At 41.8% G+C, this 22,908-nt stretch overlaps 1 protein-coding gene and 1 pseudogene across 4 annotated transcripts; both read right to left on the bottom strand.

Annotated features, from left to right (window-relative positions):
* Nucleotides 1-424: 424 nt before the first annotated feature.
* On the bottom strand, nt 425-22,908 carry LOC115725952 (cysteine-rich receptor-like protein kinase 25). 4 transcript variants are annotated; one of them, XM_048276958.1, is made up of 8 exons: nt 21,979-22,908; nt 20,973-21,113; nt 20,735-20,856; nt 20,371-20,581; nt 20,014-20,251; nt 19,787-19,937; nt 19,419-19,690; nt 425-540 (listed from the first exon to the last, which is right to left on the bottom strand). In XM_048276958.1, the coding sequence occupies exons 1-8, from the start codon at nt 22,799-22,801 to the stop codon at nt 486-488; spliced, it is 2,013 nt and encodes a 670-aa protein (XP_048132915.1). In that variant the 5' UTR covers nt 22,802-22,908; the 3' UTR covers nt 425-485. The 4 variants fall into 4 exon arrangements, with proteins under 4 accessions (XP_048132915.1, XP_030511487.2, XP_030511486.2 ...); XM_030655627.2 differs by lacking the exons at nt 425-540; nt 19,419-19,690; nt 19,787-19,937; ... (3 more) ...; nt 20,973-21,113; nt 21,979-22,908 and adding exons at nt 11,202-11,701; nt 11,793-11,943; nt 12,068-12,305; ... (2 more) ...; nt 13,016-13,153; nt 14,899-15,800; XM_030655626.2 differs by lacking the exons at nt 425-540; nt 19,419-19,690; nt 19,787-19,937; nt 20,014-20,251; nt 20,371-20,581 and adding exons at nt 11,206-11,701; nt 11,793-11,943; nt 12,068-12,305; nt 12,483-12,693.
* LOC115730230 lies at nt 2,115-9,342 on the bottom strand (annotated as a pseudogene).

Here is a 22,908-nt window from a genome sequence, read left to right as displayed (position 1 = left end):
TACGTTGATACATATGTCCCCCCTCTCTGTCAGTTTTAAGAAATGAGGAACAAGAAAGAACAGAGACGACGACAATATCTCTCCCTTCTTCTCTTTAGAACGTCAAAGAGGCGACGGATTCTCTTGCTGCATTGTGTACATTTAATCTGTGAAAAACGAGGTACGTCCATTCTGTCATGTATTCCTCCGATCAATGATTCAAGATGATCTAAGGCTTGTTAATTTTGTGTAATCCGCTGCGTATGTTTATGGGATACGTTTCCATCACTTTGGACAAGGAAGAACTTACATTTCTTAAACAGCCTACCATGCCTAGTGGATCAAAACATGATTGGCCCCAAAGGGCGGACGCTTTGTACCTTTACATGTACAGGACAAAGGTGTTTGCTCATTGTTCATTATTGATCTCGGTGGAATCCCAAGGACCTTATGATCAAGGTCTATGTGAGACTATCCTGAAGAAAGATTTCCGATCACTTCACGGTTCACCGAGGGTAAACTTCGGTGACCGACATCTCATTGGTCGACAACGGCATAGACCTGGTGGCAGATTGGTCCGATTCGAGGTCTTTCATGGATGTTGGGGCAGCGCAAGAGAAACGGAGTAGTTGTTCAACATAAGGACTATGTTTGCCATTGTGGGTCTATCCATTGGATCTTCCCGAACACATAGTAAACCACTGTGGAGGCATCTAAGAACTTCATTCCTCGAATACGAGTTGCTAATGGCTGGATCCAACACCTCCAACAGCGTGCTGTCTCTCCAATTTTTCCAGGCCCGAAAGACAGTTCATTCGGAGAACATTTCTCGATACGCCGAATCTGCTTTGTTCAACAATTTTCTCATCGGTTATAGTCGATTTTTGCAACTTACGTAGCTAACGAAATCTTCGCCCCCGTCTGTTTGGTAGAAGAAACTATTCTTCTTACCACTAATGAGCTCAAGAAGTAGGACGCCAAAACTATAGACATCGGACTTCACAGAGAACCGCTTGTGCATCGCATACTCGGGTGACATGTAACCACTGCAAACCAAAGTACATCAGCAATACAAGTATACATAAGCATAAGAAGTAAAGAACAAAGCATATCGATACTTACAAAGTCCCCACAATTTTGTTCGTGTTCGCCCGTGTTTGATCGACTCCGAAAATCCTTGCCATGCCGAAATCTGAAATCTTCAGGTTCATTTCACCATCCAACGAGATGTTGCTCGCTTTCAAATCGTGGTGAATGATCCGAAGCCGAGAGTCCTCATGTAAGTAGAGCATTCCTCGAGCAATCCCATATATTATTTTGTAACGTATCGACCAATCCAATTGCCTGCTCTTCTCAGGATCTACGTGTATGCACAATTCCAATGCCGGTATCTTTGCTTAACAAATCCTCTTGAATAGAATTTATGCAAGAAACTAGCTTTCGCTTCCAAAAGCTAGGATATATTGAAACAAAACGTACCAAATAAAGAGGAGTCGAGGCTTTTGTTCGGCACAAACTCGTAGACAAGCAGTTTTTCTTCACCCTCCAAGCGGAACCCAAGCAGCCGGACGAGGTTTCGATGCTGAAGCTTCGCCACCAGTACGACTTCGTTCTTGAATTCTCCGGCACCTTGTCCCAAGCCTTGAGATAGTCTCTTCACGGCGATCTGTTGTCCATTAGGGAGCCTACCCTGGAAAGGTTAGCATTTTGATGTCTAAGTACCCATGAATAGCTCCTGATCAACTCTTCTAGGTTACCAAATCAGAGATCTTCGAATCTTTACACTTTGAGTTCTTTCGAGTTCACGTCAGCGTCTTCCGTTAGCCAAGTGGAACAGATTTAATTGAAAGGTTTTTTATTCCACCAAGGTGACAATTTTTAAGATTTTTTTTTTTTTGTTGAAGATGTAAGTATTATAGAGTAGATAAAGTACAGTAGCTTAGGGGCATCTCCAATATTACAAATAGAGCTAATAATTCAAAAAGATGGAGGTAGGAAGTCTCCGCATAGGAGCCAAAAAATACATTTGTCTGGGAATGTCTAATTTTTTGGTAGTGAAGCTCTACCTTTTATATTTTTACGCACCTTGGCCAAAATAATATGGACGTCAGTTGACTTGTTTTGAACTACACCTAAACCCAATTAGCTTCAATAGGAAAGAAATGTATAGCGTACACAGTACTGGGCCAGCTAAGTAATACTTCAATTTAATTATTTCGTATTTCTCCAAACACGTAGATTTTAGCTTATGGTTCATGAAAAATCACGGTGGAAGGCCGGGCAATCTCGCTATGAGACCATTCATGAAGGAGGATTTGGGTCGCAGCCACCATTCACCGGGGGTACAGTTCGGTAACCGACATGCCATTGGTCGATGAAGGCAGAGTCCTCCTGGCAGCTTGGTCTGATTCAAGCTCTTCCATTGGGATGCTCAGTCCCCGCGATCTACTTCGGACGAAGAAGGCCGGACGTCGAGGCGATGGCGGGGTAACAGAATTGCTGCTGAGCATGAGAACTACGGTGGCCATGGTGGGTCTAATAGCCGGATCTTCCTGAATGCATAGCAAGCAGATGTGCAGGCATCGAAGCACTTCATCTCTTGAATATGAATCCATGATAACCGGGTCCAACAATTCCAAGGGCGTGCCTTCTCTCCATTGATTCCATACCTGCAAGAATAATTGAACGACTCATCATGCAAAGACATCTGAATCTTGCAGAACGACCATTCATGACCAAGGAACAGAAAAATGGTCACAAGTGTTTTACACCATTTTTAATTTCGCTTGGTGAAATTGAAGAAAATTGCGGTGTAAATATTTGTTGCAGTAGCATGGTGAAACTTACATAACTAGCAAGATATTCACCCCCATTCAATTGGTGGTAGAAATTATTCCTCTTGCCGCAATTGATCTCTAGAAGTAGTATGCCGAAGCTATAAACATCGGATTTCACTGAGAACTCTCCGTGCATTGCGTATTCTGGAGACATGTAACCACTGCAAAAATGAGCATTAGCCACATGTGTATTGCAGATTTAGATTCAGAGCATCCATGAATAGATAGAATGAGTATGCCCAGCATCCAATCACAAAGTCATCTATTCAAAAACTAAGACTTGCAATGTCCCCACGATTTTATTTGTGTTAGCTTGATTTTGATCGACTCCAAAAATCCTTGCCATGCCAAAATCCGAAATCTTTGCGTTCATTTCACTATCTAACAAGATGTTACTGCATTTTAGGTCGCGATGGATGATCCGGAGACAAGAATCTTCGTGTAGATAAAGCATTCCTCGAGTGATCCCAGATACTATTTTATAACGTAATGGCCAATCTAGTTGTCTCCTTTTTTCAGGGTCTGCATCGTCGCACCAAATGTCATATAAATGTGCTAGCATATTCATAAGCTCAAGCGAAATTCATCACCCAATACCAAACTATATTTACTCTCATTCATCAAAGGTAGCGTAAAAACAACTATAAGCAGTTGAAAGAACAAAACCCTCTTAATTTCAAGGTTTCCACAGCTAGTGAAAGCTGGAACATTTGATTTCAAGCAAATTATATATTCTCCATATGAGACGCTTGAACTGCAACTTACCAAATAAGAAGTAATCAAGGCTTTTATTTGGCACAAACTCGTAGGCGAGTAGCTTTTCGTCTCCCTCCAAGCAAAATCCTAGCAGTCGTACAAGGTTTCTGTGTTGAAGCTTCGCAACTAATAGAACTTCGTTCTTGAATTCTTCATCACCCTGTCTTGAGCTTTGAGATAGCCTCTTCACCGCGATTTGTTGCCCATCAGGAAGTTTACCCTGAAGCATTTTGAATTTGTTGTTTAGTTCCTTATCACAACTTCTTATAAACTAACAAACAAAAGCGTTGCATGTTTCTTTTTCTTCAACAGCATTATGTTCAATTCAATTCATATGTAATCTGGATTATTTGTAGCTCATACGCAATAGGTACCTGGAAAACTTCACCAAATCCACCTTCACCCAACTTTTTTTCATGAGAGAAATCATTCGTCGCGGCTTGTATTGTAGCCAATTCAAATTGCAAGGACTCCACAGTGGTAAGTTCGTTTGCACCTACATGACCAAACAAACTCAATTTGATCGTCAAATTACATCGACAGGGTCTCCTAGTGGCATTTGTAGGGTTGCCAGTGCAATCGCTTGGTCATGAAGGAAAACGAAACAAAATCATCAATAGTATGGTAAACAAAGTTATGAGAATGAGCCCTGTCTCGTCATCTCTTCTTCATGCTGAGGGTAGTGTTAAGTCTATTAATTGCGGTGCAAATTCTACCAAGCCTTCTTTGGAAGACCGAGATTCTTGCACTGCTGCTTCTAATGACATTCTTACCAATGCTTCAGCTTGAAAATTGTCAGGAGTAGACGCACAAGAGTTGAATGACATGGGGCTGATTTGGTTTTCACCTGATGTGCTGAGGTTTGGATTCATATTTCGGTTGGCAATAAAAGATAAGGGCACGCATGATAACAATACTAGAAATGAATTTCTGTCCCATAAGTGCTTCGGAGGAGAAATCCGTTTGGTAAGGCAACTTCTAAAGAAGAAATCAATTTGTTTACATAGCATGAAATATCTACTTCTAAAGTAAATTTCTACTTTGAAGTTATTTTTCAACTAATTCCAAAAGTTAACAAAAATTACTTCTCTTTCAGAAGTATAAATCTCTCAATATCAATATCTCTTTCACTTCAGCCGCTTTTCATTTTCAGCATCTCTCTCTTCCAACCACGCCTTCACCGTTGCCACCCACCGTCATCCACCGCAGGCCACCACCGCGAGCCACCGCCATGACCACCGTCGACCACATCCAACCGCCGCAACCACTGCCGCAACCACTGCCGCCACCCGCCGCCACTAACCGCCCGCCACTATTGAGTTGCTGTCTCCGACCGTCGGAGTAAAAAAAAAATAATAATTTTTTATCTTTAAAAAAATAATAAAAATTATTTTTTACAGAAATTTGAAGTATTACAAATTAAGTAGAAATTTTTCGGCCATCGATAATAATTTTTCGTAGAAGATTTGTGTTGATAATGTTCTAGAAGTGGAAATTTTCAACCGTTACTAAACGAATTTCTATTCTAGAAGGAGAAATGTTATCTTGTTATCAAACGGTTTTCTCTAATCAGAAATCAACTTCCCTAAGCTACCTACTTTTAGAGAAATTGAAAAATAGTCTGCAAACATTGGCCAAACTCTCTATTTCTTTTGACATGAAAGCATTGAAATTAGTTCCCATTTGTTCTTTGGATGCGGTTTCACGAAGCAAGTCGGGAAGAGTGCCCTTTGTTGGGAAAGGGTAGTAGAAGTCTGATACCTTCACCGAAAAGATTACCAATAAAGAGCCTAAGTCCGAACCTATCAATATATTCAATTGGACTCACATTTACTTAAAAGGCTAAGCCAGTGAGTTATGGTCTAACTATGATTTATTAACTGCTCTCCACCGCATTAATTATTTGATGTGGGACTTCTCTAACAGAATTCATGCATGCATCTTAAGAATCTCCTCCTCATGTGTGAGATCGGTGTTAGGTTTTTTTTTTTTTTTTTTTTGGTAAAATAAGTATATGTAGACTTTTCAATGCGCTAGGTACAAGGATGAGGCCAAACACAAAAACCTCGAACCCGGAGGGATGCCCGGGCGTGTCCAACGGGGTATGAAGGTGTAAGGCCAATACAAAATACACAATGAGATCGGTGTTAAGTTTATCCTCCTAAATTTAGGTATTATTCTGCATCCACTTATCTCAGCTTGAATCATCAACATCCACTTCATCCCTGGTTTCTTTCTCCAAACCAAATCAAACCGCATTGGCTACCAGATTCCTTCATTGAAATATCGGCTCTGATACGATTTGTTGGGAATACGCAGCAGAAGTCTAATACCTTCACTCGGAGAAATCGTCAAGAGGGAGCCTAAGTCCATGTCCATCTATATATCCAATTGGACCCGCATTTACTCAAAAGCGCCAATGAATTTTAGAACAACTAGGACATATTAATTGCTCTAAACCATGCTCCACAAGATCAATTATTCAATGTGGGACTTATTTAATACAATTCACACATGTATCTAAGCTTTGTTTTCTAGATAGCGATATTGGTGATTGGGAGTTTGAATTGTCCTTAGGCAGCAGGCTATGAAAGGGAGAGATCTCCACAGGTGTTTGGGGAAATTTTTGTGGAATTGCTGCAACTATTTCATCTAGAAGGCCAAAAATGAGCCGTTACATTCCCAAACTATTCCTTTTGTTGATGGCATTATATATGGTTGTACATAGCTTTGACGGTCGAAAGAGCATGAAGAATTGGATCTTTCCAATATCGAATTTTGTCTTTGACTCTTGATTGTTGTTGAGTTTTTTTTTTTTTTTTAATGGTGGGGGTTATTGTATACAGAGGTGATTAGTTCTAGGGTGAGTCGGTTCCCAATCTAGCATCGAGAACCAAATCGGTCATTTCTGAACCGGCTTGTTTCACTAGCTCATTTTTAAATTTTGGTTGAAATTATATTTGGCATAATAAAATGTAAAAGTTGCATTGTTTTATTACAAAATTGTACTTGGTCAAGTGGGTTATGTGATTCTTTTTCCATAGATTTGACATTTCTACAAAGTTCTTAAATATTTCTACCAACGTAAGTAAGATTTTCTCGCAAATATATTTAATGGAAAATCATGACAGCAACATTTTAGGATTCTATAATAACGACACGACTTTTTTGAGGTACATATAAGGAAACGGTAATATGTACCCGTGCATATCCCGAAGCTCATCATTTTTGTTTCGTATAGAGAAATCCTTAACTAATAGCCAACCGCTACTATTGCAAGTAACGGTGACATGTAGACCACAAGATGTAATATAAAAAGAGGCAACAAGTAGCCTACATATCACCACTGGTGTTATGCTAGCAGTCCAACTGGTGGCTCACATACCATCGTTACTCACGGTGACCGCTCATCTAGCAATGCCATTTCGTATATTACTAACAAAAATTGATATTGGTTATTCAATTAATTGTCAATGATATAAAATGTACGTTGGCTTTTAGTATAATTTTAAGGGTAGCATCTACAATTGAGTCCTTATGAACAATAAAGAAGTTTCGTGACACGTTCAATTATATGACATTAAGTAGTTTACGAAAAATAAGGGCAAAATAGTCAATTTACCGCTTTTATCGTTGACGACTTCGCACGTCTTCTTTCCTTTTCTTCGGAGCAAACCAAAAGTGAGAAGGAGAAGTGCCATAACACCTCCGACAGGAACGACGATGGCGATGGTTATCACGGCTGATTTGTTGCTTTTTCCTGCACACGCACCATTACGTGAATTGAGGCCTGAATTTTGATTTATTTGTTTGCTCCTCATCAAAGAAGTGGGATGGGATAATGAAAGGTTAATTTAGTTTCCATACGGTATTTCAATTTACCAAACTGTGACTCATGGCAAAATAATATTAAAAAAATCGTAAATGCCTCTTCCGGTCGCCTCTCTCACGTCCTTGCCGCCGGTTTCTGTCCACCCGTCACGGTCCACCGGCTGCCTCTCTCCAGTCCACCGATCGTCGTCCGAGGCCCAGTGGCCGGCAACCATAAAAGTTGTTATCTAACGAATTTTTGTTCGGGGAGCATAAATTTTGTGTCATTATCAAACACATATATTTGCTCAGAGCTCGTCCAGGAAACTTTCTATTTTTAGCTAGAAACAGAGCCCGGGAAGGGAATAGTTGTCATCCGCGTCCTAAATCCATCATATTTTCACTAAAGAGACATAATTGCTCTTAATCCTCAAATAGAAATTTAATAGGTGGATCCCGAGTTTATTTTCATTCCGTCTTTTTTTTTTTTTTGGTTCTTTCTTTTTTCTATTTCTATGTACGAACAAGGAAGTGAATCTATCCTTGCATTACCAAGTGAATTTTTAGTCTCATATCACATGTTTCCATCGTTTAGTTTCCAATAAGTGGGTATTACCATGAAAAAATCCGAGAAGAATTGGACATCATTAACTTTTCAATGACACAGGCAAAATGCTTATAAATATCTAGTTTTGTTGTGCATATCACCATTAAACTCTTTTATATTGGTTGTCCATTATACACATATAACGAGTTGACCGGATGAAACAATAGAAGTCCTAATTAAAGATTTGCCAAAAAAGAATTACAATTATATCACCGTATATACGAAATCTAAACGGTGAAATTTAATTAAATCGACCCATTGCATAAAATAAGAAGAGATTTTAATATGAAAGTTCAATTCTTTGTCATTGTATATTGACAAAAGTCAATAATATTCATGGAAAATTACATAATAATAATAATAATAATAATAATAATAATAATAATAATAATAAAGTATCCCAGCATGGAATAAAAACGGGAGGAGGAAGAGGGCCTTCAGATGTCCGTAACCGGAGGAGGAGGTGGGGCCAGCAGGGCGGAGACATTATAAAAGGGGTACAACTCGAACCTCACGGTGCAGCTTGGAGTGAATATCCTCCCTCCTTGCTTCCCCTCAGCAAGACCCGAAATCACCGACCGGAGGCACGTGTTACAGTCCCACTCCATCAAGTCCGGCGTGCACTGCGCGAGCGTGTACAGCTTCTGCAAGCTCGTGAAATTGGCCTCCCCGACCGCGAATTTCTTCCCGGAGTCGCCGACCGAAGCCCTCCAGGCGACGTCTTTGATGGCATCGCCGAGTACTTGCACGAACTTGGCCGGGTCAGTGATGTTCCCGGTGTTCCACATCATTAAAGAAGGCGATTCTTCCACGACCGAGAAGATGGACTGGTTCGAGTACCGCAACATGCACTCGTCGTACCAGATCGCGGAGACTCGCTGGTCGGGGCATCTCTGGAGGATGTCCTGTTTTGCGGTGGCGACGCAGTCGCTGCACGTGGAGGCGCTGACGTCGCCGCGGCAGAGGAAGAGCCCGTAGGCCTCGTCAGGAGGGTTTTGGCCGGCAGTGGTGTTGGCGAATCCGTCGGTGTTGTTGGCAGCAGCGGCGGCAGAGGAGAGGGAAGAGAGGAGGGCGTTGAGGTTGGATTGGTAGGTGGAGTTGGGAGCGAAGAGGGTGGCGTTGGGGCAGTTGTGCCATAGATAAGTTGGTGCTGATGATTCAGAACTCGGAGGATAAACGCTGAGAAGAATGAGGAGGAGGAAGGAAAGAGAGATGGAGAAGGCGAAGCAAGACTTCATGGTTGGATTCACGATTGTATTATCGGCTAAAAGCTTAGATCTGCAAGGAGTTAAAAGGAAACAACAATGTTTGAATTGTCGTCCCACAAAAGTTTTTTTTTTTTTCATTCTACAATTTCCACGCACTTGCACGCCATGACTCTCTCGTCGAAAAGTCTTGTGTAACTTTTTGACGGATGTGTAGTTTGTATTTTTTCACTTAATTAATTAAATAAATTCGAAAGCAAATATCTAAGACCACTTGTGGTGCGGAGGATCGGTCCCACCCGCTCCTGACTGAAATCTCCCCTCTGCGAACAAAATTTATCAAAAATAAATATTTCCTATTTCTATTCCTTGAACGACTTTCTAAGATAAGACACGCGTTTGACAACAGCATGAAATTCATGTTTCTGGAACATAAGTTCGTTCGATAACATCTTAGAGTTTCTACAGTTGGGTGACCGGTGGACGGCGGCCGGCGGCCGGAGATCGGTGATGGAGGGACATAGACCGACGGCCTGGCGAACGGTAATCGAGAACCAGTGAATGGCGATCAACCATTGTAATTTCTGTTCTAAATCTATTTTTGGACAAAAAATGTGTCCCAAAAAGGAAAAATAAAATTGTTTTACCAAACAGATTTATGTCCCAAAATTGTTACCCGAAACAGAAAAATAGAAAAACAGGGCAATAAAACTGTTGTCATGTGCGCCCTTTGCTCAATTGTGACGGAACCAACTAAGATGATATTAATTGCTCCACGCTCTCGTGGACGGAAACAATGTTAGAATAGGCTTAGAAATAATTCTTTACTCCGCTGAATTTAGGACACAAATATTTGAAATTTCAAAGATCGAGACAGGGGACCCTTGCCATGAGCGACAACCAACCAAACCAAACCCAACCAATTTTCAATTTCCCCAGTTTGTTTTTGCTTTTTTGCAGGGCGGACTCAACTGCACTGCGGTCCACAGACCTCAACCGTCTTGCCGTCGACCACACCTCGCTCGGCAAAACGAGGAAAATTAGATGAGCCGAGAGTCGTCGGTCGTCGATTGTTTTGAACTTTAGGTGGGGAAAAGAAACGAGCTTCGAAAATCCTTATTTGAAATAGGCACGACCACTTTATATCTTTATTTGAAAAAATAAAGGCTTTACACCCTTTATCTTAAATTTTTTACTAAATTTTTGCAGCTTTTATTTTGCCATTACAAATTTTAATTTTGTACAATATCATAATTTTAGTGAAAATTATGAAAAAATCATAAACCTATTACAATTGTACCAATTCGATCCTAAACTTTTTTTTTTTTGGGTTAGTTGAGTCTTAAACCTTTTTGCAATTATACCAATTCGAGTCATTTTGCCTGCCAACGTTGACGTGGAACTTTTAGTGATTTTTTTTTATTTTTTTTCCTCCTTTTTTTCTATTCTTTCATCCCTATTGCTATTGTGTGCCAGAGCTCACCGGCCATTGGGCAAGTAATAGGAAACCCTCACCAACTACCAGCGAGGGCTTCGCGGCTCCCCATAGGCCTCGATGGGCAGCTTCGCCCATCGCTGGCAAGGCCATGGGCGCCTTCACTTGCTATTGAATTGACCCCAGCAAGGCGGCCTTGCCAGTGGCCGCGCTTCACGGCGATTTCGTGAGGCATGGTCGCAGGGGAGGCCATGGCGAGGGGGCCTCGTCTAGCCTAGGCAAGGTTAGTCGGGGGTTGCGAAGCCCTCGGCAACCAAAGTAACAATGGGGATTGAAAAAAAAATGAAATAAAACAAAGTAAAAAAAATAAAAATACTATTAAAATTGTTCACATTAGTGTCAGCCGGCAATGTTGACTGAATTGACATAATTGTAAAACGTATAGGACTCAATTGGCAAAAAAAATGTTAGAATTATATTAGCACAATTACAATAATTTTAGGACTTTTTTGGTAATTTTCCCTAGAATTTTATCCAAATTAATGCTAGCGGACCCCAAAGTCACGCTGATCTAGAAATATGATCGTGCGAAGTGGAGATGACGGCTTTGTGCCCATGGAAAATCATGATTTTATATGAATAATCTTGTCTTTCGTAGGTGCTTGTTGATTGTTCATTAATGATCCTTGTGGAAGGCCAAGGATCTCAAGGTCTCTGTATGAAGGACTTCCCCTCGAGTCACAATTCACCGAGGGGACACCTCGGTGACCGACATTTCATTAATCGACCACGGCATAGACCCGCCGGTGGATTCGCCCGACTTGAGCTCCTTCAACTGTCTCTCCATGCTCTTCTGGAGGAAGAAGGCCGGTCGTCGGGGCTGTGGAAGCTTGACAGAGTGGCTGCTCAACATAAGGACTATGCTTGCCATGGTGGGTCTATCAGCTGGATCTTCCTGAACACCTAGTAAACCAATGTGGAGGCATCGAATCACTTCATCCATCGAACATGAGTCGCCAATGGATGGATCTAACACTTCGAGCGGTGTTCCAGCTCTCCAATGCTTCCACGCCTGAAAAAAAAAATTGTATCAGTGGAGGAATTTCAACTTAGTTAGATCAGTGCAGCGTAATATATGTCGTAATAGCACAGGTGGAACTCACATAACCGGTGAGATTTTCGCCCCCGTCTGATTGGAAAGAGCAGCTGTTCTTCTTGCCAGTAATGATCTCGAGGATTAGGACACCGAAGCTATAGACATCGGACTTCACTGAGATTTGCCCACGCATTGCATACTCAGGAGACAAGTAACCACTGCAAACGAAAATACACAGATGGCAGAGCATCCATTATGTAATTCTAATCTGCTAAAATGATCAACTTGCAAATGAACCGCATTCTAATGAATGAGTCATCCAAGAAAGAATTTGAGACTTACAAGGTCCCCACGATTTTATTAGTTTTTGCCCGAGTTTGATCAACTCCGAAAATCCTAGCCATGCCGAAATCTGAAATCTTCGGGTTCATTTCACTGTCCAACAGGATGTTGCTCGGTTTTAGATCACGATGAATGATCCGGAGCCTAGAATCTTCGTGCAGATAGAGCATTCCTCGAGCGATTCCAGATATTATCTTGTAACGCCTTGACCAATCCAACTGCCTTCTCTTATCAGGATCTGCATAGTTACACGATTATAAACCAAATATTCTGAGTTGATGAATCCTCAAAGAACTTTCATCAGGTTCCCCAGAAGCCAGGGAGAGTTTCAACTCTATGATCATGCTAATCGGGCATACAGTTTCTTCCACATAGAAAATGACATCTGAAGAGTCTATTGTAGTGTGCGACGTACCAAATAGAAAGTAGTCGAGACTTTTGTTCGGCACAAACTCGTAGACAAGTATCTTCTCTTCTCCCTCCAAGCAAAACCCAAGCAGCCGCACGAGGTTTCGATGTTGAAGCTTCGCGAGCAGGACAACCTCGTTCTTGAATTCTCCTACTCCCTGTCCTGAGCCTTCAGATAGCCTCTTCACAGCTATTTCTTGTCCATTCAGAAGCTGACCCTGAAAAGTTTTTCATTCGCTTGTTTGAGTACAAACGAATTGCTTCCGACCACAACTTCACACAACCAACATTAACAATACCCGGAAAACTTCACCAAATCCGCCCTGACCCAACTTGTTTTGATGAGAGAAATTGTTTGTGGCAGCTTGTATGGTAGCTAAATGGAATTGCAAGGACTCTGCAGTTGTAATTTCACTTCCGCCTACACGTCGAAACAGCAGGAGATAGTCAGTCACCAAAAGCATAGAACTGTGTATCACGCGCGCACTGTTTTGAAATCTTCTCAGACTACAACGCATAAACATGTGCGTAGTTATGTACCGCCTTCTGCTTCGACTACTTCATATGTCTTTGTTGTTATACTCCATGGTGAACAGCAAGCGACAAAGAGAAGTATGACAGCAATGCCAACCGGAACAGCCACGGCAACGATTATAGTGGTAGATTTATTGCTTTTGCCTGCATATGTGCAACCATATCACAGGGGAGCATGATATTTTAGTAATCTGAATTGCTAATTAGCTACCAAAGCTAGAAGCTAATTTGAAAAAACAGATATTACAGACGCATTCAAGTAAGTGATTCTACTATCTTTTTCCACTCAAATCATGCTCTTTAAGCTCTTCAGGCATGAGATTTCATTTTCTCACTATATCTTTTTCCCTTTTATAATTCTTATATTGTAGGAGTGCAACCATTATTAATTTCGTATTAGTGATTAATTAGACCAAACGCGAGCTTCAAAGGCTAAGGGCAAGCATGGCAACACTTCTATTCCGGACATCAACTCCTGGCCAAAATTTGATTTTTCTACTTCTGGAGTGAAGTGGCTCCAAAACTACTTTCGGAGCAAAAAAAAAAAAATTCAAAAGTAGAAAAATTGATATTTGCTCCAGAAGTTGCGTTACCAAACAAATTTCTACACCAGAAGTGTTTTCATGCGCGCCCTAAACATCTGAATCCAAGAGCCTACTATCAATGGTTTTCTTGTGAAAGTTCTCTAGATAATCTTAATCTCAGAAGTGATGTTAGAATCTTCCATGTGTAACTGGTTTGAGATTGAGACAACTGGCTGATCCACTTAGGAAAGTCTGCACCTAAAATTGCACCTCATCTTGACTTTCTGGGACGGAAGACTTTAACGAAGCATTAAAGGTCAAAAAAGCATAAATGAGAAATCACCACTCTTTGAAAAGAAAAAGAATGAGAGAATGTGAAATATGTACGAAACCATTTGAGACATCATTTGCTACTTGCTAGGCAAAAGCAACAAACCAACAAAAAGGAAAAATCTAGAAATCAACTATACAACACAAAAAGAACAGTGGCCCATACCTATGACTGGATATTCATAAAGATCTTAGTTGTTAAGTATACTTTATAAACAAAAATATTTTGACTTCCGAAACACTTATCACATAAAAGGGAATTTGCCACCATAAGAATTTTGGGGTCATTGTGAGAGTAATAGCATGTTACGAGCTACAAATTCTTGAAGAGTGGATCTCACTATAATGTATAATTATTCATTTTTTTATTTTTTTTATGGCCCATAATAGAGGGTTATTCTCATAGTAGATTAAGGACTGTCACTTAATCATTTCCCTACATAAAATATGGAAAAAAAAAAGTGCATTTAAAATTAAGAACTTTATGTGTTATTTGATTACTTAGAAAGTGCTTAGGGACATTTTTTTATTAAATGTTATACATGCTTCAATAAAGAAAACTCCCTCAAAGTTCATAACCACCAGATACACCCTTATTCGCCCCAAAAATATGGGATGTGATTATATAACAATTTTTTGGGTGACTGTTATGTTAACATCTATTTTGAGCCACAGAAAATAAATAATAATTATTTATAAATTATTGTGGGGCCCATTTTTTAAGAATTTGTGGTTCACAATATATTGTTATTTTCACAACCATACATATATTGTTATGCTAATAAAGTCCCGAAAAAATATTATAGAAAGCATACCCGGATAGATATTTATAGGCTAGGACATAAAAAAAAATAAAAAAGCCTAGATGGACATAATTCATCACCAGAATCAATGAGCAAAGATCAACAGATCAATTCCCAGAAGTTGCAAAAGGGAAAAACCAGTAATCCACAATCCTAAACTATCAAGGGGCAAACGTATCCAGGTTGAGCATTCATGGCTAAATCCATTTCCTTGATTCAATCAAGTGCGTACCTTTGGGTCTGTTCAACGGAGCAGGAGGAGGAGAAGGAAGCTGGGGCGCCGGAAGCACCACTGCCGCCACGGCCGAGGCATTATAAAAAGGGTAAAGCTCGAACCTCACCCCGCAGCTCGGAGTGAATGACCAGCCGCCTCCCTCCCCCTGAGGTAGACTCGCGATCGCCGCCCGGAGGCATGTGTTGCAGTCCGACCCCGTCAAGTCCGGCGTGCACTGCGCGAGCGTGTACAGCTTCTGCGAGCTCGTGAAGTTTGCCTCCACGACCGCAAACTTCTTCCCCGACTCGCTCCCCGAAGCCCTCTCCGCCGCGTAGTTCATGGTCTCACCTAGCAGCTGCACGAACCGATTTGGGTCGGCGACGTTCCCGGCGTCCGGCATCGCTTCGCCAGGTACGATCTCCAGCACCGAGAAAATAGACTGGTCCGAGTACTTCAACATGCACTCGTCGTACCAGATCTTGGAGACCCCCCTGCCGGGGCATCGCTTGACGACGTCTTTTATTCCGCTGGCCACGCACTCGCTGCACGAGGCGGTGCTGATGTCGCCGCGGCAGAGGAAGAGCCCGTAGACATGGCCAGGAGCGTCCTTTCCGGCGGTGGCGTCGGCGAAGCCGTCGGCGTTGTTGGCTGCGGCGTAGGAGAGGTTATAGAGGAGGGTGTTGAGGTTGGATTGGTAGGTGGAGTTGGGAGCGAAGAGCGTGGTGTTTGGGCAGTCGTGCCATAGATAATTAGGTGCGGCTTCTACAGTACGACTGTGATTGCTGAGAAGATTGAGAAAGAAGAAGAGGGCGAGGGAGAAGATGAAGCGAAAATTCATGATAGTCTGATGATCTTATTTTGCTTGCGGAACTGAGCACAGAATTATAAAAAGAAGATTATTATGTTCAGTTGTCTCGGGAAAGAGTTGGAAAAATGTTACAGGTAAGTAATAGTATTACCACCCCGACCCAAAAAATAAATAAAGTATTAGTGACGGGACCGTAAGGATGCGTTCATTTCGAAAAAATTAGCAATTTAAAAAATACTTTTCAAAAAATAATTACTTATATCGTTGAGAAAAATTAGTCAACAAAAAATATTTTCAGCATAGATAACAATCTATAAGTGCAAATGATAATCATTCTGTTTTTAGAATCAATTACGGGATAGAAATGAATTTTTATATTCCAAGTTTATGGACAAGTTTCTGAGCTACTAAATATGTATGATAACAATATAAAATTTATGTTCCCGAAATAGAACTTTGTTTGATAACAGCATCAAATTTCTAGGGTTGTCGGGGATCGTCGGATTGATGACTGGCAAATAGCGGACTAACAAACTAGTGATGGGTGACCGGCGGACAAGTGGAATGGTGAACGGCGGATGGGTAGGCAGACGGGACGGCGGATGGCGGATTGGCGGACAACGGACTAGTGGACGGGTGGATGGCCACCGGCGAACCAGAGATCGGTGGGTCGGCAAACAGGTCTACGACGATTGAGACGCAAGAGAGAAGGAGTGAGCAATGAGAAAGATTCTTATTTATCACATTTGTTCCAGAAACCCGAAAAGCTTAACTTATCATTTATGTTCCAAATTTATTTCTAGAACAAATTTATGTTCTAGAAATAGAAAAATAAAATTGCATTATGAAACAAATTTATATTCCAAACATGTTCTAGAAATAGATTTGGAACAGAAATAGAGAAATGGAATGGTTATCATTCACGCCCTAGCCAAGAAGTATAAGCATGCCTACCATCCACACCAGAATAAATGAAGTTTTCCGCAAAAACCTGCTAATTGAGGAAGACCTCCTAGGGATAAAAGACATAGGGCTAGGGAAAAAGCCAAAAAAGGATCTTTCATATATAATCATAGATAATCTCGAATGTTATCTATTTTGATACGTAGACCAAATAATACAATTCAAGAAAAAGTTCCTAAATTCATGGAGATATAGAACAACATACAAGTTATCATGCTCACACATCCATCATTTGAGTCTCTAATAATTATTCCAATAATTTCATACCCAATTTGACCTATGGACTAATATGCAAGCATAAGTAAAAGAATTTCATTCATCTATTTTTGTAATAAGTATAAGCGGCAATTTTTCTTATTTTTAGTGAAACGAACGCACCTAACATACTTGAAATCGTACTAAAGCTTTGTAGCTCGGTGAGATGACGAATTTGTGGCCCAAAAAATTCGTGAGATAAGGGTTTTAATTGCGAAGGGAAAGAAGTGACACTTGTATATTGAATAATTGACTTTTTTTAATTACTTAAATAGAAAATTATCTGAAAAATGTAAAAAGAAAATTTTAAACCTGTTGCTCTTTTTCCAATTCAGTTCTAAATATTTTAATTTTATCAATTCAGTAATAAGTTTTTAGTAATTGTATATTTAGTTCTAAATATTTTGCATTTGTGCGAATTCAATCCATTCGTCCAATTTTGATAGGCTAGCACTGTCATGGATAACTTTTAATAATATTTTAAAATTTATTTCAAATTAATTTGTTTTTTATTTTTTTTTTTTCTTTTTTTTCCTTTCTTCTGCCCCGAGCTTGTCGCTGGCAACTTGCCTACCTTAGACCAGGGTCGGCCCCACCGATCACTGACGGTCACGCCTCGCCCAATCGCTGAGATCAAACGTAGTTGGTTTGAATTAGTCCTAAGCTCCAATCACTGTCTGTCTGTTGATTCATCAACTTTAAAGCAAATACCTCAGCATTAATGGCCTACACGGAAAACTTTTGCCCTGGAAAACCTTTGAGTGAACAAGCCAAGAAATTTCCTGGCCTAAATCTGGCTCGGGTGAGGCTCAACCCCGCTGGCCACCAACAAAAGCGAGCCTTGCTGTTGCCGGACAATGACATTTGAGGAGGCCGACTCTCGCCAGTCGCTGCCCGCTGCTCTTCGATAATCGTAGAAATTTTATTCAAAAATATAAATTTTATATTATTATCAAATACGTTTCTTCATTCGTAAACTTGTCTAGAATACATATATATTTTTTTAAAAAGAATAATTATTATTCGCATCCTAAGACATATGGTCGCGTCTTTATCCTCGTACATGGGTCATTGACAAGGTCCATTGCGTGAGCTGCATTCTCTTGTTGAGTGGAGACGGAGACTTGACCCCGAACGGTGGAGATGCATGGGCCGCCGGGTTTGACCATTCGAACTCTGAACTTTCCGAGGCCGACACCCACCAATGACAAAGGTTGATGGACAGGCGTCGTGTATTTGCTGCCTGTAAGACGTTTTTTCAAACTTCCGTTGATTTGACACGAGAAAATTTGTCGAGTTGAATTGCACGATGTAAAAGCGAATTCCACTTGTGAGACTCGTATGATCTAATTATATATATAATGAAATAGTTTTCCATACGCTGAGTTTATGGAATCATACCTTACTTTGTACGTCAACCCCTTTATGGGCTATTAAAACATTAGGGCATGTTCATTCACTTTACACTTGTTCGAGTCATCGGCTTAATATCTCGCCCTCTCCCTCCCTCCCTCATAGTCCCATCTCGGTGCTCACTACTAGAATCGTTTCAGCACTTACCCCGTCCATAGAGGAGCTCGCCGGCTAGCCCAACTCCTTGGAGGCCATAGTTTTCCATACGCCGAGTTTATGGAGAGAGACATATGAGAGGATGGCGACGGAACGAGTTAATGATCCATGGAGTTTGGCTGAAGAGGGGCCGACATCGGTGGACTTGCGGCCATGCATAGATCGATCGATCAAGAGCGAGAGGTGTTTATTCTTTGATTTGAGAATACTGATTCGGAATATCACAATTAAGGAATTTTCTATGTGTTGCTCTATTTATAATAAAGAGTACGTCAGCCTCTTTGTAGGCTTTATGAGGTGACTATTGAAGATAACATACATCGATCAAGATATGAACAATCAAAGGAAGATGCATGCACAATCTTAAGACATGAATAGAATGAACAGAATTATCAAACGAAGCTCCTAATTACTTCTAACATATTGTGTAGATATATGAATGGAAGGATCCGTGCTAAGTTGCTTGCCTTTCCTTCATAATCTAACTTCCAGCCATTATAATCGAGTAAATAGGCAGGTGATGCAAAGGAACATATCTGGAGGTGAGATTTATGACTTCGACATGTAATAAATGTTGCGGAATTAAAGCGGTGCGAATTACATATAAACGGATGTATCTCCTCACACAAACAACCATCGTTGAAACCCTAGTCATTTCAGCTAATTATTTCTTTGGACAAGGAAGAACCTACATTTCTTAAACAGCCTACCATGCCTAGTGGATCAAAACATGATTGGCCTCAAAGGGCAGACGCTTTGTACCTTTACATGTACAGGACAAAGGTGTTTGCTCATTGTTCATTATCGATCTCAGTGGAATCCCAAGGACCTTATGATCGAGGTCTCTGTGAGACTATCCTGAAGAAAGATTTCCGATCACTTCACGGTTCACCGGGGGTAAACTTCGCTGACCGACATCTCATTGGTCGACAACGGCATAGACCTGGTGGCGGATTGGTCCGATTCGAGGTCTTTCATGGGTCCGTCGGTCCTGCTCCGGAGGAAGAAGGCCGGCTGCTGGGGCAGCGCGAGAGAAACGGAGTAGCTGTTTAACATAAGGACTATGTTTGCCATTGTGGGTCTATCCATTGGATCTTCCTGAACACATAGTAAACCAATGTGGAGGCATCTAAGAACTTCATTCCTCGAATACGAGTCGCTAATGGCTGGATCCAACACCTCCAACGGTGTGCCGTCTCTCCAATTTTTCCAGGCCCGAAAGACAGTTCATTCGGAGAAAATTTCTCAATATGTCGAATCTGCTTTGTTCAACAGTTTTCTCATCAATTATAGTCAACTTCTGCAACTTACATGGCTAGCGAGATCTTCGCCCCCATCTGTTTCGTAGAAGAAACTGTTCTTCTTACCACTAATGAGCTCAAGAAGTAGGACGCCAAAACTATAGACATCGGACTTCACAGAGAACTGCCCGTGCATCGCATACTCAGGTGACATGTAACCACTGCAAACCAAAGTAGATCAGCAATACAAGTATACATAAGCATAAGAAGTAGAGAACAAAGCATATCAATACTTACAAAGTCCCCACAATTTTGTTAGTGTTCGCCTGTGTTTGATCGACTCCAAAAATCCTTGCCATGCCGAAATCTGAAATCTTCGGGTTCATTTCACCATCCAACAAGATGTTGCTTGCTTTCAGATCGCGGTGAATAATCCGAAGCCGAGAGTCCTCATGTAGGTAGAGCATTCCTCGAGCAATCCCGTATATTATTTTGTAACGTATCGGCCAATCCAATTGCCTGCTCTTCTCAGGATCTGCATGTATGCACAATTCCAATGCCGGTACCTTTGCTTAACAAATCCTCTTCAATAGAATTTATGCAAGGAACTAGCTTTAGGTTCCAAAAGCTAGGATATATTGAAACACAATGTACCAAATAAAAAGGAGTCGAGGCTTTTGTTCGGCACAAACTCGTAGACAAGCAGTTTTTCTTCACCCTCCAAGCAGAACCCGAGCAGCCGGGCGAGGTTTCGATGCTGAAGCTTCGCCACCAGTGTGACTTCGTTCTTGAATTCTCTGGCACCTTGTCCCGAGCCTTGAGATAGTCTCTTCACGGCGATCTGTTGTCCATTAGGGAGCCTACCCTGGAAAGGTTAACATTTTGATGTCTAAGTACACATGAATAGCTCCTGATCAACTCTTCCAAGTTACCAAATCAGAGATCTTCAAATCTTTACACTTTGAGTTCTTTCAAGTACACTTAAGCCATTCTCAGTCTAGTTTCTAGCTAATCAAACCTGGAAAACTTCACCAAATCCGCCCTCGCCCAACTTGTTTTGATGAGAGAAGTTGTCCGTGGCGGCTTGTATGGTGGCCAAATCGTACTGCAAGGACTCGACGTCTGTAATGTCGCCTACCCCTGCACGACGAAACAACACAAGATGGTGATTTCAGCAAAAGCATAGTACAGTACATCCCGCGTATACGGTTTCTTTGCCCCATCCAAGTATATGGCACCAGGTACGTATTTCATACCACTTTCATCTCCTTGGGCGACTTCGTAAGTCTTGGCCGCTTTCCTCCGCCTGAAACAACAAGCGAGGAAGAGAAGCACCACGGCTACGCCAACAGGAACAGCGACGGCGATGATTATCACAGTAGTTTTATTGCTTTTGCCTACAGGGGACAACCATATCTCAATAGCATCAGTTCTATGTGTGGGTTACTGTGTATGAGATTAAAAACTGGAATTGCTACCATTAGCCAAGAGACGAACAAACAGGGTACGCTTAAAGAGCAAATATCCAGAAGAAATTCAGCTGTAATCCAAAACTGTCCATATCTCAAGATGATTCCATTCTTTCCTAATTCCTATGTGGGCAAATCACCAATTCAATCCTAAACCTATTGCGTGAATGTCAATTTAATCGTAAAATTTTTAATTTTGCCGATTTAGTCTCGAGCATTTGCACAAGATTTCAATATAATCCTTTCAACCAATTGCCGCCAGAAATCGCTAACACGGCAGCCCACGTTTTCAAGTAAAGTTGTCCACGTTAGCATGCTATGTAAGATGCCCGATGATGACCGGATGTAACATCAGCAATTGGCTGGAAGGACAATATTAAAATTTCGCATCAAAGGTTTACAATTACAATAGCAAAAAGTTGAATATCTATGACTAAAATTGGCTTTCATATAACAGGTTTGCTACCAATTTTAAGTAATTATCCTTCCCATGCGGGTGCACCAATTGACCATTAACTTGATGAAAAGCGACCTTTAACCAATTGTTATGTAAAGTCTAATCTCACGGGTGGATGTGGAACCCACCATGTTCAATTGGATGTGATTGCCTGTGATCCACCTAGGAAATATTTTTCACCTAAATTGTACCCCATCTTGGCTTTATAGGACGAAAGACATCGACGAAATATTTATTTCTACACCTTTTAGCAGTTATTAATAATATCTTCAACAAGGGCCCTCAAACAGTCTCTCTAACAAAAATTTGAAACAGCACCACTCAACAAATGCGTACCTTTAGGTCTGGTCACCGGAGCAGGAGGAGGAGGCGGGATCTGGGACGGCGGAGGGGGTGGGGCCGCCACGGCCGAGGCATTATAAAAGGGGTACAGCTCGAACCTCACGCTGCAGCTCGGCGAGAAGTCCCTCCCACCTTGCTTACCCGAGGGGAGGTTCGATTTAACCGACTGGAGGCACGTGTTGCAGTCCGACGCCGTCAAGTCCGGCGTGCACTGCGCGAGGGTGTACAGCTTCTGCAAGCTCGTGAAGTTCGCCTCAGCGGTCGCCGCTTTCTTGCCCGACTCGTCACCGGAGGCCCTCGCCACGATGTCGTCCATGGTGTCTCCCAGGATTTGCGCGAACCGAGTAGGATCGGAGATGTTCCCGGTGTTGTACATCATGAGGGAAGGCACTGTATCCATGACGGAGTAGATGGACTGGTTGGAGTACCGCAGCATGCACTCGTCGTACCAGATCACGGAGACTCGCTGGTTGGGGCATCTCTGGAGGATGTCCTGCGTTCCGGCGGCCACGCAGTCGCTGCACGTGGAGGCGCTGACGTCCGCGCGGCAGAGGAAGAGGCCGTAGGCCCGATCAGGAGGGTTTTGGCCGGCGGTGGCGTTGGCGAAGCCGTTGGTGTTGTTGGCAGCGGCGGCGGCGGAGGAGAGGGAAGAGAGGAGCTTGTTGAGGTTGGATTGGTAGGTGGAGTTGGGAGCGAAGCGGGTGGCGTTTGAGCAGTAGTTATATAGGTAAGTTGGTGCTGCTGATTCAGTGCTCCGTAAATTGATGAAGAAGAAGAGGAGGAGGAAGGAGAGGGAGATGGTGAAGAAAGAACTCATTTCTTCAGGTTGATGAATCCCAAGAGGGTCACGGAATTATAGGGAAGAAGAAGAAGAAGAAGACGAGCATAGTCTTTCCCCTAGATGTGATTGTCGTGGGAACTGTG

Source organism: Rhodamnia argentea, chromosome 3, assembly GCF_020921035.1.
Source record: "Rhodamnia argentea isolate NSW1041297 chromosome 3, ASM2092103v1, whole genome shotgun sequence".
NCBI lineage: Eukaryota > Viridiplantae > Streptophyta > Magnoliopsida > Myrtales > Myrtaceae > Rhodamnia > Rhodamnia argentea.
Note: the sequence above shows the minus strand (reverse complement) of the source record. Positions and strands in the feature narration are given on the sequence as shown.